The sequence below is a fragment of the Periophthalmus magnuspinnatus genome, chromosome 21, assembly GCF_009829125.3.
Source record: "Periophthalmus magnuspinnatus isolate fPerMag1 chromosome 21, fPerMag1.2.pri, whole genome shotgun sequence".
Taxonomy (NCBI): Eukaryota; Metazoa; Chordata; class Actinopteri; order Gobiiformes; family Gobiidae; genus Periophthalmus; species Periophthalmus magnuspinnatus.
In genome coordinates, this window is record NC_047146.1 from 24,577,378 (window position 1) to 24,594,178 (window position 16,801).

General features: G+C 38.1%; 1 protein-coding gene across 1 annotated transcript in view; it reads right to left on the minus strand.

Moving 5' to 3' along the window:
• The window catches only part of asic4a (acid-sensing (proton-gated) ion channel family member 4a), a 149,286-nt gene extending 137,522 nt beyond the window's left edge, over nucleotides 1-11,764 (minus strand). Inside the window, exon 1 of the mRNA XM_033987488.2 lies at nucleotides 11,189-11,764. Coding sequence (XP_033843379.1) covers nucleotides 11,189-11,764 — 576 coding nt within the window. The remainder of the gene's footprint in view (nucleotides 1-11,188) is intronic.
• Nucleotides 11,765-16,801: the final 5,037 nt, after the last annotated feature.

Consider the following 16,801-nt stretch of genomic DNA (forward strand, 5'->3'; position numbering starts at 1 on the left):
ATGTCAGTAATGAAAAGAATTTCCCCAACCTGATTTGGACTTTGATTTAAATGCAGAGGACACATTTACCTTCGGAAAGAACATCTATAAACCCAGTGGTGAAGAATGTGTCTAATAATATGATAATAATACACTTTTCACAGTAACTCAAAGATGCTTTACATAGCTGAACATAAAACAAGGACAATCAAAAGCAAGTATGCAAGTACGCAAGAAGGCCTAGTTCCTGTGGAAGTTCATCCAGCATCTTTTATTTTTTCATAAACTTGATTGATCCAAGCAGAGGGAGTGTCAGCTGGCCGGAGCCATGATCAATCCCCCTCTACATGTGTGTGAACCTGGTCTGCACTCTTATTACAGCAGCACATTAACACCTCCACAGAGCCGCCGTATGATGTGTCAGAGGGAGACAAATGCCTGTGCCACTAAAAGACACCCGGGGGGGTTCCAGGGGGGCTACGCTTCACAACATCGGAAACCTTTATCATCGACTTAAAAGCCCTAGGCCGCAGATCCACACAATCAAACACACTGCTCCCAAACAGGTGGACTTTTACCTTTACTCTGCTACTCTAACTAACAACTTTTTGAATTAGGTGTAGTTACAATAAAGTTCAGGTGCACTTTTTAACCCTTTAAGGTTAGATACTAGTAATTCAGTATTGAAAGTCATAGCCTAGCGAGATTCTGGGAGATAAATTCATAATTTTTTTCCAATAATGTACAACAAACATTTAACAACAACAAATATTTTATTGACTGTTAATCAAGTGTGTTTTAGCATGCCAGTTTTTGTTAGCTTTACCGACACGGCAAAACTTCGCTCTGGTCTCTGCAAGTTATGAAGAGCACTAATGAGCTCATTGAGGTGAATAATTAGGATGCTCGGAATCCATAAAATATAACTTAGGACCACTGCAAACTGGTTAAAGCAGACATATTATACAAAATCAACTTTTCAGGGCTTTAAACCATGTTATAGTTGTTTCACCTTCTCATTTACTCTCTCAAAGTTGCTTTTGGAGTGATTCGTGCACGTTTGAGCAATCTTTAATTGCTTATTTTCAAGACACCGATCAATCCCCATTTTCACCACCTGCGGCACACGCCCACTGCTCTGAACTTACTTCATTCTCCGGTGTTATTTTCTTAATCTGTGATATGCATAAGATTCTGCAGCGTCGCAGTCATTTTGGCACAAATCCACTGCCTGCTACTGTGATCTGCAGTTATTCATATGAGGTGCATCTCCATGGCTCTTTGTTGTGATGACGTTTATGGTGACGTCTGCTTCTATTGGGCACCACAGTTTTCTAAGGCGTAAATCAGTGGACTTGTTTCTTTGATGAAGTTATTTTATATAAATATTACAATTTACAAGGAGCAGATTATAGCATATTGATCCACAGGTGTCATAGATTATAACCATATGGCAGGCTCAAGCACAATATGCGTTCTTATTTTTCACATTTTTAAGACAGTAAAAAAGCAATACTTTTTTGAAATTTGTATTAACTTGTTGGTTTATTAAGTTTCAGGAACAGATTTGAATGTTTTTTATTTTGTATTTTGGTCATTGTTTCCAAATAGCTAAATAGTAAGGTTTCAAATTTGAACATTAACATTTTTTTAGGTCTATGGGAAAAATGAATGGTAAATTTCCTTCTGAAGCCTCAAAGTGGGCGGTCATTGTTGAGCTCCATTACTTTGATTACCTTGAAGTGACCTTGAAGTATAATTTCTATAATCTACCATTTACAGTAGCTATTCATGCGGCTCTGTGAGTGTTTGAAGTATACTTGGGACTAATGTGAAGAGTAAATATTTGCAAATAAATGTTGTTTGCATATCATTGTTGTGCGGTGGCTGTTCACAGGTTACACTTGTGTTATTAGATAAAGGTGAGGCATATTGAGGAACAGCCCAGAGGCTAAACTGCAGTACATCTCACAGTGAAGAGGACAGAAGAGTAATATTAAGTCTCCTCTTAGCAGAATGAGAAGAGAGTCATTTTATTATTGTGTGTTATTTAACTTCACTGTATGTATGTATGTATGTATGTATGTATGTATGTATGTATGTATGTATGTATGTATGTATGTATGTATGTATGTATGTATGTATGTATGTATGTATGTATGTATGTATGTATGTATGTATGTATGTATGTATGTATGTATGTATGTATGTATGTTTATGACCAGGCAAAGGCAGTTCAGTGATTCAAATTAGTCTGGGTATAGTTTCAAACAGGACAGAGGCATTTAGGAAATATTAAAAAGTTTTTATTCAATCATTGCCAACACGTTTTGGCCATACTGGGTCTTCATCAGGGCATAGATATTAAAAGAACAAAAAGGCTGCCAGGTCTCTTTTATACTGACAGGTCACATGATCTGGTCACATGACAAGACAAAGATACAGAGCACACTTCAAGACAATTAAAGATAGTATAAGCTTCATCATATTTAGAGTAAAATACAGGTGGTAACATTAAACAAAATGTGTAAAATGGAAGACAAGAGATTAAATGCATGTATAATCACAAAACGTAAGTGATAGCTTCAGCCAATCTCCACCACTTGTAGCCGTTTTTACATGTTTGATGCCCACTATTTTCAGACTAATGCAGCTCCCATGCCCTGCTTCTTCATAATGTGCTGCCATGCTGTATTGAAGGTTACCAGTTTTGATAGCACGTTTATGTTCTGCAAGTCTAATTTTCAGTTTTCTCTTGGTCCTTCTTAGTCTCAATAAAGTTTTAATATTCAAGTTATAGCATATACTTTATCGACTCTAATTTTCTTTGTACATAGAGACCTGTTTCTAGTTTTGGTTATAATTAAAACCTTTAATAAGCTTCTTCCTGTCAACTGGACAAAACTCCTTTGAAGATAGTCAGGTACCGACCTTAGCCAAAGAAAGAAATGGTTTAAGAGGGGAGTTAAAAGGCAAGTTTTGTTAGGAAAGACAATCCATCATTTTAACAGGAATGGGGGTCTTAGACATTTATCTTCTATGTATAACTACATCCTCAGACCTAAAGCAAAACAAGGAAAACAATAGTGCAAGACAATATGCTAATAGTTGTGAGAGCACCCATTAGGGGCCTGAATGATTATGCAAAATATGACTCAGGCACAGTTCACAATTAGTGTAGTTCAATAGACCTAGCTAACAAACAAAAACTGTAAACAAATAGGCGTTTTAGTTTCAGTGTAGGTAGCTCCTCCCTTCAGACAGATATAAGGCAGTGTCCACCAGTGATCTGACCAAAACTGAAAAAGCAGCTTGGATGAGCAGCGTCTTTACTCTAACACTTTTTGTCCAATTGACAAAACTGAATCTTTCTTTTCCTATGGATCATACCTGGATGACTGGGGGGTTACACAGACCTCTTTAATAAATATGACATCCACACATTACCATGGCATTTATGTTTCTATGCACATGCTGCCAGTTTGTGTTGTTAGGAGGAATGTGTGCTGTGTGATTACAGACGTTGTATTTTTATATTTAATATTTATTCTTTTTCTGTGCTCCCCTGACAGTGCACTTGAAATGTGTTGCATATTTGTACAATGATACTAAATTCTAATTCTAAAGTTGGATGGGACAAACTCAAATTTAAATTCACCAAGGGCTTAAACAAGGCACAGATGATGCAATGTTATCAACAACTTCCAGAAAATATGGGACATTTTCCTGCCAAAGTATTCTGCAGTATTTGAATAATTCTTAAGTGCAGAGTTTTTTCACACAACGCCAGGACAACTTTTCCCCTCTTTTTATGAATTGATAAAAGGTTCTTAAAAAGACAAGCTATTTTGGCAACCCTCTATTTGAGTACTTACACAGTGAAATGGGTAAAAAAGAGAGAGCTTCAAATCAAAAACATAGCAATAAAATCAAATTGAAGTGTTGTGATTTGAATGTGTTATTTTAGCTTATTTTCTATAGCCTTGGAAACAAATGTTCAGTGGCACCACATCATTCTCACAACATGGCTTTATTTTAATTTAGTTAATAGCAATACATTAACATAAAAATCTATTAGAATCTTATAAACGCTTGATCTCATAAACTGCACTCTAATGCACTGTGAGTATTGCAACAAGGAGCTGATGCGGTAAATCCTTGGACAGCTTTTAGCCTCCATTCTTACGAAACAGTAGTAGCAGCACCAGCTGTAGTAGTAGTAGTAGTAGTAGTAGTAGTAGTAGTAGTAGTAGTAGTAGTAGTAGTAGTAGTAGTACTTGTAATAGTAGAACTAGTAGTAGTAGTAGTAGTTAGCAATAGTTGTCATAGTAGTACAAGTAGTATTAGTAGTATTAGTATTAGCAAAGCTTTTGCCTCTAAACCAAAATGACTTTAATATAAAAATATACTTTGTATTGTATAAGTGTTTTTTGGGTTGTTTTTTTTTTACTGAAAAACATTTTAAAGAAATTGATACAATTTACTTTTATGGAACTCACAAAAGAAGCTTTTGTGAAAGGCTCCCACTAATAAAATACAGATCAATACAAAATTACAAATTAAACTTTCAATATACACATTCTATCCCATATCTGTTTCCAGCAAGAAAGCAGTTTTTTTCATGAACAGTTCATTGCACCACACCCACTTACACTACTCTAGTACTATTATTAATACTAAGTATTATTAGTATAAGTAAGATAACATTTTCCTTGATGTGTGAAACACTGAAACATTGACTATGCCAATATATCAGTTCCAATAAAGGTACTTTGGCATTTTTTTTAAGGTGCCCAACTCTCTGTGGCCATGTGATGTTCCCAATTAGTCCTATAGTGCTTCAGATTTGTACTTGAACTGACTAGACTATAGAAATAGAACAGCAATGAGGCTAAAAAAAAATCAATGTATGTTTACACTATCATGCAGCACATTACCCTATATCTCAAATAAATATATGTGTGACTTGTTGTGAACTGTTAGAACATAGTATAAGGTTGCAGGCTATTCTATGAATTTTTAAATTGTAATAACACACAGACAAATATCAGTTACCGACTACAGCAAATTCACATCGGACCATCCCGAACACTGACGTACTTTAAACTGAAAGCTCCAGCCCCTGTTGTTTATTTGTTTGTTGTTTATGTGAGTAGCAGTAACAGTGCTCCCTCCCGGGCCGGCCGCATGGATAAGAGACCAGCCGGGTGCTCAGCTGCAGGGACACCCACAGCGGAGCAACTCTAGAAGCCTAATTGACAGACGGGCTGTGCAAGAGGAAGTGAGGCCAGATCTCCAGTCACTTTCACGCTCCCCCTACTGCTCTGGAGGGGGGGGATGAGGGGAGGGAAGAGGAGGGGAAAGGTGGAGAGGTAGATCGGGTAGGACGGGAGAGGGAGGAGACAGGAGAAGGGAGAGAAGGGAAGGAAGGGATGGAAGAAAGGATGGGGAGAGAGGGAGGTGAGATAATGTAGAGGGGGTTGTGAGGAGGAGAGAGGAGCTAGAGAGACTGGAAGAGGAGGGTGGAGATAAAGGGGGGGGGGGGGGTGTATACTTGTGTGTGTATGTGCGTGTGTGTGTGTGCTCTGGTAAAGGGCTGTGCAGATGCGGAGCCCAGTGGGAAAGTGGATGTCACTCTCCAAGCCATCTGTGCACTTTCAAATATATGCACGAGGGTGGGCCTAGACAAGAAGGTGATACTATCTATGTCTGGACACATTGAACAGTGCTAAAAAAAAATGTAAGACTTAAAAATAAAGCTGAAAAACAACATTTCATGAAATTTATTAAAATCAGATCATTTTGGAGCCTGGAGTTTACATCTGTCATCTGTGAATGCGTCAATATCTTTTGAGGAGAAAAGATTGACAAATGCATAAGCGGATCAGAGAACCATTAGGCATATCTAAACAAACACGGTGCATTTGGAGATAATTGTGAGTTCTGAAAGAAAGAAAAAAAACAAAAAAGTGAATATGATATGGCTTAATTTAACAGAAAAAACCTTTGATATTGATTATGCTTTAAATCTGACGCCCTTAGTGACGAACCTCTCTATTCATCCAGCATTGGGACGAGCACAAAAAATTCATTAGATTTTAAGAATTGACCAAACATTATATTTCACAGCAAGTTGCCAATATTTATTAGAAAATGCATACTCGCACACAGATATAAAACAGCAGTTATTTTTCAGCATCTGTTGTTGGGGCGGTGAGTCTTTGGTGGTATCAGAACAATCAAACCCATGTTTTTCCCTCTACATCAGTGACGACCGACATCTTACAAACCCACGGCTGGTAAAAGGGGGGAGACTGACAAGAACCCAGCGCCGCTCCTCCATCTCACAGGATAAAAAGAACTATTTTGTCAGCTTTTGAGTGAAGCTGGATTTTGGGAGGAAAAACAACAAAACAGACAGAGAAGAAACAGTGAGGTGATGTACCAGTGGTTTTCTCATTTGGAATCATTTACTGCACAAACGATGTTATTCCCCAGTAGACTTAGGGGGAGGAGAACAATCTAATTACCTAATCGCCTGTAATAAGAATTATCAGTGAAGATAAATTGACTTTTAGACTCAAATTTGCGTACTTTCATGTTGCTTTATCTGTTCTTGAGTAGCACTAGGGGGCACTTTAATGGCTCCAGTCTGCTTGTTTTGTCAGCATAAATTGGTAGAAAAAATTCCAAAATGCCCACTTTAGATGTCTATGGGCTTCAGACAGATGAGAAATTACCATAGTTGCCATAGCAATTAACAATTCAAAACAAAATATATCTTTTAAATGGTAAAAAGTCTTCAAAATAGCATCCATAAAAAAGTAAGATGAGTTAGATGAATAGGAGGACAGATAAAGTAGGCTTATAGTTTGTTTTGTTTTTTTAATAAATTGGATATAGTCTTCCATTGCATGGTATTATCAAATTTGAATTAAAGATTACTGTTAGTTTTTTTGTTTTTTGGTTGTTTTTTTTTGGTTATCGGAATAATATTATTTGCTGGCATTTATGCCGAAGAATAACAAATAGAGAAGTTAGAATGTATAGAATGTATATGTACCTAGACTGAAAAGCGACCACTTCACCCTGATGTGAATGTGATGAACAAGACAGGATATCTTGTTCTTTAATGGTGTTTTAGTGTTGTATTGTTCTTTTCCTCTGTGTCGTATTATCTATATATTGTTTTTTTGTAGACTTTTAATATGAAACCTAAATTGTACTTAAATGTGTTATATAAATACAATTGAACTGAATGTAAAGTTCAATTTGTAATGCTTTTTATCATCTTCCTATAATTACATGCCAAAAACAACATTAATTACGCAACTATTTTCATCAAGTAAACTAAAATAGAGCAAAGCGACCAAAGCAACCATTTCTTAGATGTCACCATGTCTTTATGTTTACAGAACACAACGTTTTATGTTTTACACCTTTGAGTAAATATTCCCAGTTCTGATGATATCCCTGTGTTCCCAAGAGCACACACTGACATGGCACGAGCCCATAACGACTGTTTGCTGTGCTGTTAGTCCCTCCCGTATTGATTTACATTAATGTGTTTTTAGGTCTCGCGGTGGAAGGAGAGGACGAAGAGGGGAAGAGAGGACTCATATTCTAAGCATTCAATTAACTATAAAATGCAGCAATCACTGTACTGCACTACCGCCTGCGTTAACCTGTGTTTTTTATAGATCACCTCACATGCCACCCCTATAGCATTTTAGCTAGCCCCCCATGAATATATGCAGAAGCGATGTTGTCCTTGCTCTGAGCCAAATCTGATAATGCAAGCAACAAATACCGCTGAGAGCCAGAGCAATCCAGTGTGTGTGTGTGTGGAAAAGAAAAGGCAATGGGTTTCACTGCTCAGCTCCCAACACAATAGAGTGACAATTATTCAGTGTTAGGCCGCGAGAAAAATATTAATCTATTTATTCACGGCTTGTTGAATCAGCTTTATCTTCCATGAGTCAATAATGTAATCTTTAATTATAAGGAATGGCCTTATTAGCAACATCAAATAATCATGTAGGGGAAAAGGAAAAACAAATTTCACTGCTGTGTGCCGCTGTATGTTTAAGCCATCATTAGATTTGAAATAGACCATTTTGCATTGTCTTCTGAGATATGGAAATTGAAAGTGAGTATGTAGAAGGCAATTAATTTTCACAGAATATGGAAACAAAACAGTTATTTAGCAATGGGCATTTATAACAATGGCTGAAAAGAGTGGTAGAGTTTTTGACTCAAGAATGCTGAGCAATGGAGCAAAATTATTATTATTTTTAACCAAAGGAGACACCTGGAGCTTGTAAAAACTATATATTACAGGAAGTACAGTGGGTCACATGGAAAGAGCAAGAAACTAAGTATCTAAGTCTAAAAAAACAAAACATAATTGCAAATAATGAGTACTTCAAATAACAATATTGTTTGGCTTTTTTTTTCTAAATAAATCACTTTTTAGTATACAGTATATGCATATGAATGCATGCATACATGCATATGCATATATGTATGCATGTATGTATGTATGTATGTATGTACGTATGTAAGATCCTCTCAGTCTGCAGAGCAGTTTAAAACCCACCTCTTCTCCCTTGTTCTAACTAAGCAGGATAACCTGGTGTTTTATTGTTTTATTGCCTATGTGTCATATTTTATGTATGTCTGTTTTTGTTTGTTGTTGTTTATGTGAAGCACTTTGAGCAGCTCAAGTTGCATTTTAAATGTGCTAAAAAAATAAAATAAAATTGAACTGAAATTAATTGAATTGAATGTATTTACTCACCATAACATAGACAAGTTGGAAACTGCATTGCATTATATTGGATATTTTCGTATAAATGGGTTTCAGAATGCTGAAAAATTAGTACAGTTGTCATAGCAATTACATTTTAAAACAAAATGTGCTATCTTCTGAATGGTGTAAAGCACTCAAAATGTTGCCTATGACAGGAAGCTGAAACCTGTGAATAGTTTTTTTTAACAAATCATCATGACAACAATAAACACTCACTGAGCACTGGTAAATTTTGCCTACTTATTCTAGATTATGTTGTCATTCCTATGCAGTCTCCATGGTGTTCCCAGACAAGACTAGGGGAAAGTCATTTGTCATGCGTGGAAGGTAGCTAGTAGCCTGTAACAAATCTAACTGACAAGTCCAAAGCAAATGTCTATAAGAATCCTTCAATGGGGCCCTGCTTTGAGATGTGAAGTGGCAAACTGTTCAAAAATAACACATGCTTTCTGCTGCTCACTGACACGGGACAGCCAAAGCAATGCTAATTAATGGGCTCAAAATGACAGCATTGATTGTGGTTATGTGCTGGAAAAACAGTGTAAACTTTTTGCTGCAATTTCATCAAAGTTTGTGACTCCCTGAGGTGCGCGACATTTTCAAGCGTCTGACAAAACAACTGAGAAGAAAATTCACCCATTTTCCTGTCATAGCTACTTTTACTCTATAGGAAGCAGAAGAATTTAACTATTATCATCTATGATGGGCAAAGCATCTATGTAGTTAAAAAGTTCATTCAAAATAATACTTTAGTTAAAAAAGAGAAATACATTTGATTAAAACATACTTTAATATATGAATAAAAAGCTTGTAAACACAAAACATAAACACTGCATATTGCTGCCACAGATGGTAATCGACTAAGAATACATGAATATATGTAGAATACATGTACATAAAAAAAAAATTATGTTGGCCCTATGTAAATGTGTTATGTCACCCTAATCCATGTAATTAAATACTGTTTTACATTAACTGCACTTTAATTAGCATGAACAAATAATTTATTAAGAAAGCTTAGCCACTACTTCATTTAATACCCTAAATCCAAACCCTAATCTCCTAAATGAAGTTGTTACTAACCCTGAATCATTCTTGATAAACTATATATTCATTATGAGTTAAGTCTTTCTTCATGATTTATTCAAGTTAATTAAGATGTAGTTATTATAAAGTGGCACTTTACACAAGTTATATATATATATATATATATATATATATATATATATATATATATATATATATATATATATATATATATATATATATATATATATATATATATATATATATATATATATATATATGACAAATCCAAGATAAAAAAATAAAAATAAAATCCAGGGAAATGAATGTCTGTAGCAGGAGACAGCGCCAAAGCAATAATCTATCTCACTGCTATGAGAGGGGCACACTGTCATTATTCCTTTGGTCTAATTTGGCACATCAGACTTGGATGTAGTGCCCCGGCGCGATAAGGCTGCATCTCGTAGGTGAGCATATCAATGTTCAACACACCCTATTAAGACTTGACACCTGCACTTTGTCATCACTAAAGCAATTGCATATTCCCATTCCTGCAAGAGCGATGGGGAAATCCATCTTTGGCAAGGACAGGGTTGTTAATAAATAGTGCCCAGAACACGGGAACTAACTCCTCCTTCACCTGTGCCATGCTTTAAAACATGCATACAAACAACTGGACACTTCCTCGTCTCCTTACTCTTGCTTTTGGAATTTTTTTTATTCCCTTTTAGTCAATCTGGCTAATGCAAAAATCATGTATGTCTTTTGTTTAAATATTTAATCTTGAAATACAACGTCTGAGAGGCATTACTCCGCTCGGCTGAAAGGTAGCTCTCAGCAAGAGGCAGCTGATGTCAGGAGCGAGGGAGCAGACCAGACCAGCAGCCGGGAGAAAGAAGAGAAGACACTCACGAGGCTACGGTATTTTTGATGACAATTTTGTTACCGTGCTCTCTTAGCTCCTGGAGTTGCATTAGAGCGCCTTAGAAAGTATACAAGCAAGCACACACGCGCAGGCAGTCAGCTGTCCACTCAATGTAAGAGGGTTTTTTGTTCTTTGACAGAAAAGGTTCGGGCTGAGGGGGGAACTGTTGCGACATACAGAGAGGGGCTCAGGGATAAACGCATGAATGTTACATGCACAAAAGCATCATGGAACCTCTTAGCCCCCAGAGTGTAAATACAAAGAGAATTTCAATCCCTCATTCTGTCAAAGTGCTCTCCTTTCATCTGTCTATTGAACAAAACAAGCTTTGAAACTTTTAGGAACACTCTATTATTCCCTAAACTGTTACTTCATCACTGCTGTAGTAAGTTTTACAGAGCAGCGGAGTGAAGTAGTAAAGTAAACTTGTCCAAACTTTGACTCACCACAGTGAAGTCATCCACGGAGCAGTTCTGTCCACTGAAGTTGCAGCTCATGAGCATCTCGTCCAGCTGGTGTCCCGTGCGGTTGAAGATGTCCTGCATGTCAGGCGCGGGGTACTGCAGGTCTGAGGGTTTGTGCCCATCTCGGTTTTTGGGGGGCAGTCCCGTCAGGTTGGCCAGATGGTAGATGTCGGCATCAGTGAGAGCGGAAAATCGAAAGCGGTTGATGTTACAGATGGTGACGGCGGGAAAGACCATCTCCGGAGTGGCCTCTTCGTTCAGAGCAGTCACGTGTGGGTGCTCCAGGTACGAGATGGCACATTTGGCCGCCTGGTACAGAAACAGAGCCAGTGAAGTGAGGAAGGCCAGTGCCCAGAGAGTCTGCCGGATACCCAGGCGTCCCGACACAAAGATGTGGTTAATCCCATGGAGGGAGCACGAGTTGGCGAACCTGGCCAGGTCTTTGGCCGGAGGGGAGCAGCTCTCTTCGATCAGGCTCTCTTTGTCCCCATCCTGCTGGCTTTTCTGCTTCTCATCCTCCTCTGCAAATTTGATTTTGCAAACAAATTCGATAGGCATGGGGGCAGCCAGGTCTGCGTTTGGGTTTTTTGTTTAGAGGCAGCTATCAGCTCTGGATCACTTCCTCGTGTCAGTGGCGTGCTCGGAGCAGGAACAACTCCAGAAGAGCGGCGCGAGGAGAGTGAGCGGAGGGAGAGGAGAGATAGAGAGAAGAGAGGAGAGTTTGTTGTGGCTCCGCTGCTGCCTGCGCTCTGACTGATACTGTGCTCTGGCTCTAGCGCTCTGTGCTGCGGCTCCGCTTGTCTCTCTCCTGATCAGCTCAATGCTCCGCTTATATCAGCCGTAATACAGCTGTCAGAAACACCGCCATGTAGCCTCGCACCGACCATCAAATACTGTTTTTAGATGGACCAAAAATAGCCATGCACTGCTTAATAATTCATGAGAAGGTAGCATTGTCATTATTTCCTCTTGACTGGGAAGAGGAGAACTTCCCCCACTGCTCCCTCCGCTCCTCCCTCTAATCCACTTGTTTGGACGCCTGCTTCACTTGTTGGCTCCGGTGAAGTCTGTGTCAGAGGTGGTGCCCCAAACATTCGTGGTTAGATGTGATTCGCATGGGGTCACCAAACACTTTGTAACACCTCTCTGCTCATTGCGTCCCAGGAGACCACCTAATTGAAACCATAATGAGGAAAGGAAGGAGGAGCAGGGACAGAGCATGCAGCAAGACCTGGCAATCAATCTTGTCTTCAGAACAAAAAAAGTAAAAGACTATCGATCGGATGAACGTGTCCGTCAGAGATTACGAAGAGGCAGTGCGACACCGTTTTCTTATCAGCGACTAATAGTAGCATCACAATCCAACCGCACGGATTTGAATGACTGAATGCCTCCTGATGCTGCTAAAGATGTTGAAATAAACACCCGACCCACCCCCACCCTATCCTTTACAATGCCCCCTTTATAGCTGTTAATGGCTCTTTTCCAACTTGCTAAACAAAATTATGCGAATGCAGGAAAGAAAAGTGAGATGCGTGTTCCTCCTTTAATGGAATTAGTCATGCGGGCCACATCACGAGAGGCTGCGACCCCGAGAGGAAAGCCATATTTTGGAGTGAATTCAAGCGTGTTGAAGCCACGTGCTGGGTCAAGTCCAAGACAGCAGCTGCCATTACTTTAAACAGCACAACACTTATACCAGTCAGAGCATCTCTGAACATGACCCATGGATAATGAGTAAAGAACCATTAAAGTGGTTTTGGTACAGTTCATCATCTCCCAGAAGAGAGGGCACAAATAAATGGTAAGAAATTAAAGTCAATGTTTTGCATGTACATGAACAATATTTGCATGGGAAAGGAAATTTGAACAAAGTAGGTGGCTGTGGACATTTGACCCACTTTGTCTTCATTGTCTATATATGTGTATGAAGTGTTTGTAGACTGACCAAGCCTGGGCCAAAATCTGGAGATGGGTCCCCGGATGAAGGAGTGTGGCTATCACTGCTCCTGTCTGGTTGCCTCAGTGGCATTGAAGCATGGGTCAAATGCAGAGGACAAATTTCCCTATGTGGACAATAAAGTATAACTAAGAAAACAAGCTTTGCGAAAGTGCATGTGTTACGACCTAGCTCGGCTAAGGAAAAGGGGAAGTAACAAAACAAGATGGAAAATTGTAAAGTTATAATTTATTTTTAAGGAATGTTACAGTAAAAACTAACAAAAGAGGCTCTAAACAGAGTAGATCAATGTGTAAATAAACACAGCTAACAAACAAACTACCAAAAGTTACAACTGCACAAAATAAACAGGTCTCAGAATTAAGAAAAACAAAATCTAGGAGGATCACAATTTCCAAGTCCAAAAGTAAAGAATCACAAGGTACAAAAGTGGCATGCTGTTCCAGCCAGAACCAAGCAGCCAGGAGTGGCAGGGGGCGGGTCCTTGTAAACGGGTACTGCCAGAGGTGGAAGATCTTGATTGGCCAGGCTCGTAATTGATGCTCCAATCAGACGCAGGCCATGCTGTCAATCAACAGCCAGCTGGAGGAGCATCACCTGAAGAGGTCTTGGAGAGATAGCCGAGACAACACATGGGCATATAGGAGCTAAAGGCCTAGGGCCGTAACTGCATGAGATAGACGCTGAAACCATAAGGAATAGATTATATCTTTTATTGAAATTTTCACGACATTGTGGTTATAAAAAAAGCAACATTATTCTGTTTAACTTTAGTTTAAACTGATGATGTCTCATAGATTGATTCAGCCAAAGTTTCAAGAACACAAACAAGACAAACTTGAAAGCTTGTGCTAACCTTTAAGATTTGAAACAAAAAATAACTGTCAGAAAAATCTGAAATATTGTCTGTGACTTAGGTAAAGGCAAATTAATTTCAAATTGTATCTAGGTAATTTGTTCTAAAATGTATGAGCCAATAATAACTCACAACCCACAAGAGGTTTTTTAAAGAAAAAAATTAATGTGAACTATTGCGTGAGAGGCTTGTGCTTCCATTTACCCTTGAATAAAACGATTCCCAAATTGGCTCTGTATCTTTATAAATTGTCTGCTACTGCTACTAGCTCCAAGAATGGTTTGTCACAATAAAGATGTTAGTCCAGGTTATTATTGCCAAGCCAAAATCTCCTATCTCCATCTACAAAGCTCTTGAAATGTTTCTTCTATATAGTTTTTATAGTCCATTTGATAGCTGCAGTGTCTTATGTGCCAGATACACACAGATATGGAGGATATAGCCACTTTGCTCTGTGTGGTTTAGCTGTAGCCTCTGGCAGCCTTAGCCCTGTTCTAACCACACTGTTTTATGGAGTCACTCCCGGAGGAGGCCTGGCTTATTTACACTGGCACACAGGGAACCGGAGCTCAGAGCACATGCCATCACTAAATACCAACAGGGAGCAGGGGACACACGGAGACCACATCTGGCAACGCAAACGCCATCCAAAAGTCTGTGACATTTTATTTGTTTGAAACTTCAGCCAGGGTTTGTGTTCAGAGTCCTCAAATTGATTAAATGTGGATGACCTTCAGGAACAAAAAAGTAGGGACATTGTGTAAAATGTAGTTTTCAAAGACCTGCAAAGACTCTATAAAGTTTGGACAGATAGAAAAATCTGTACTGGACGCTACACACAAACAATTACATAATTAAAACTCAAACCCTACCATTCCGGCAGTAAAAGTTATTGGAAGTCATTTTCAAAATCCTAGTGTCCTAAAAGGTTTTTGAGTGAATATGTTTTACCACTCATCAAGTCACTCCCTTAAATCTGTCTGAAGGGAGGAGCTAACTACACTAAAAATAACACTAGTCCAATGAGGTTCATCTGGTCTTCCGTTAATTTATTTTTAATAGATTCCTTTTTTCCAGACAAACAAACCATTGCTCTGAAAAAACAAACAAACAAAAAAACAAAACAATTAAAAACAACACTAACACACCCATCAATATGACCAGACCTGAAGAACCCACTTGGATGAGCGGTGAAACATCTTCATTCTAAAAACTTTTGTCCGATTGACAGAATTGAATTTTCATTTGCTACACACACACCCTAGTTGTTTACAGTAAGAGGTACTTGTTATTGGTTAAGTCCATTGAACTAACCTAAGATGTGAACAGTCACCTGATTGTTCAAGCCCCTAATGAGTGATCCAACACATATTATCATACTCTGACTATCCGTCTTGTTTTCTTAGTTATCTGTGGATGGAAGTTGTAAATGGGGGTCTTTCTTTTCAAACATGACTTTGACCTCTCTCTCAAAACACAAATAATTACATTAAATTGATACCATGATAAGTAAAAATGCTTTAATATTCTGAGTCTTAAAGGGAACCAAAACAATACAATTACAAAATGATGAATTCAAGCAAGATGTAAAAAAAAAAAGTCTTATATCCTTATGCAACAAGTGTATTACATTTGGCTGATATCTTTTTATATTTGAACAAGCAAGAACTAAGCCTAAACCTGTAACCTGCTGATACCAGAGAATGAATTTACTTCTGCAATAACAAACACTGCAGCTTTTAGTACCTTTGCATACATACAAAATGGTGCTTTTAGATCAAAAGAAACGATCGCATTAGTAATAGATTCAGAACATTAAAGTTATAATTAAGTAGTGGCTGTAAAAAGAGATATTGAACATAATGATGCATGCATAATACATTTATTCTGGAAAATTGAATAACTACACTTTTTTATTTTAGCACAAAGCATAATATTTTATTGGGTTTTCCACTGACAGGGAATTTGCTTATTCATAAACTCTCTATTGTTATGTTGATTAAAAGGACTCTGTACTTACCATATAATTTAAGATTTGTTTTAGTTTTCCCATTCACATTTTAATGACTGCTCAATGCTAAATAAACCCGTTTCCTTCATGTCTGTCTGAATGAGTCATGCTGGTTCTCGAGGTCCACTGAGCGTCAAAAGAATTGAAGATGCGGGGGACAGGTCATTGGAAATTCCTCTTATGGACATCTGCTGACTAATTACAGTGGTGCCCTTCATATGATGTCAAAGCCATTGCGACATTTAAAATCAATTTGCAAGTTGCATTTAGGCAAATGTGCAGAATCAGCAGAGACAACAATACATTTTTATGACATCTGCCTTTATCTTTATCTTCCAATTTTACCAATACTTTCAAGTGGACTATTATGGTTTGGAATCATAATTCAAATTCAAAACAAATTATAGTTTCTTGTATATAACAATACATTTTTATATTGAGTGGAGACATTTCTTTGTGCATAATGTGGAAATTAATCATCACAACTTCCCCTTAAAGGCACTCACCCATTCACACACACATTCACACACTGGGAGTGAGATGCGTTAAGTGCCTTGCCCAAGGACACAATGGCAGTATACAACCTGAGATGCTGTGTCTGAGGAGTGGATGTAGTGGTGCATGTAAGTGTGTAAGCTTTACAGTAATGAAGCAGCTTTGAATCCAAATGTGCATTTTTATTTATTGTTAGCATAACTCAAGTATATTTAAATAGATTTAAATAACACATCTTTGCAAACTGGACAGTAACAGCAGACGTGTAGTTGT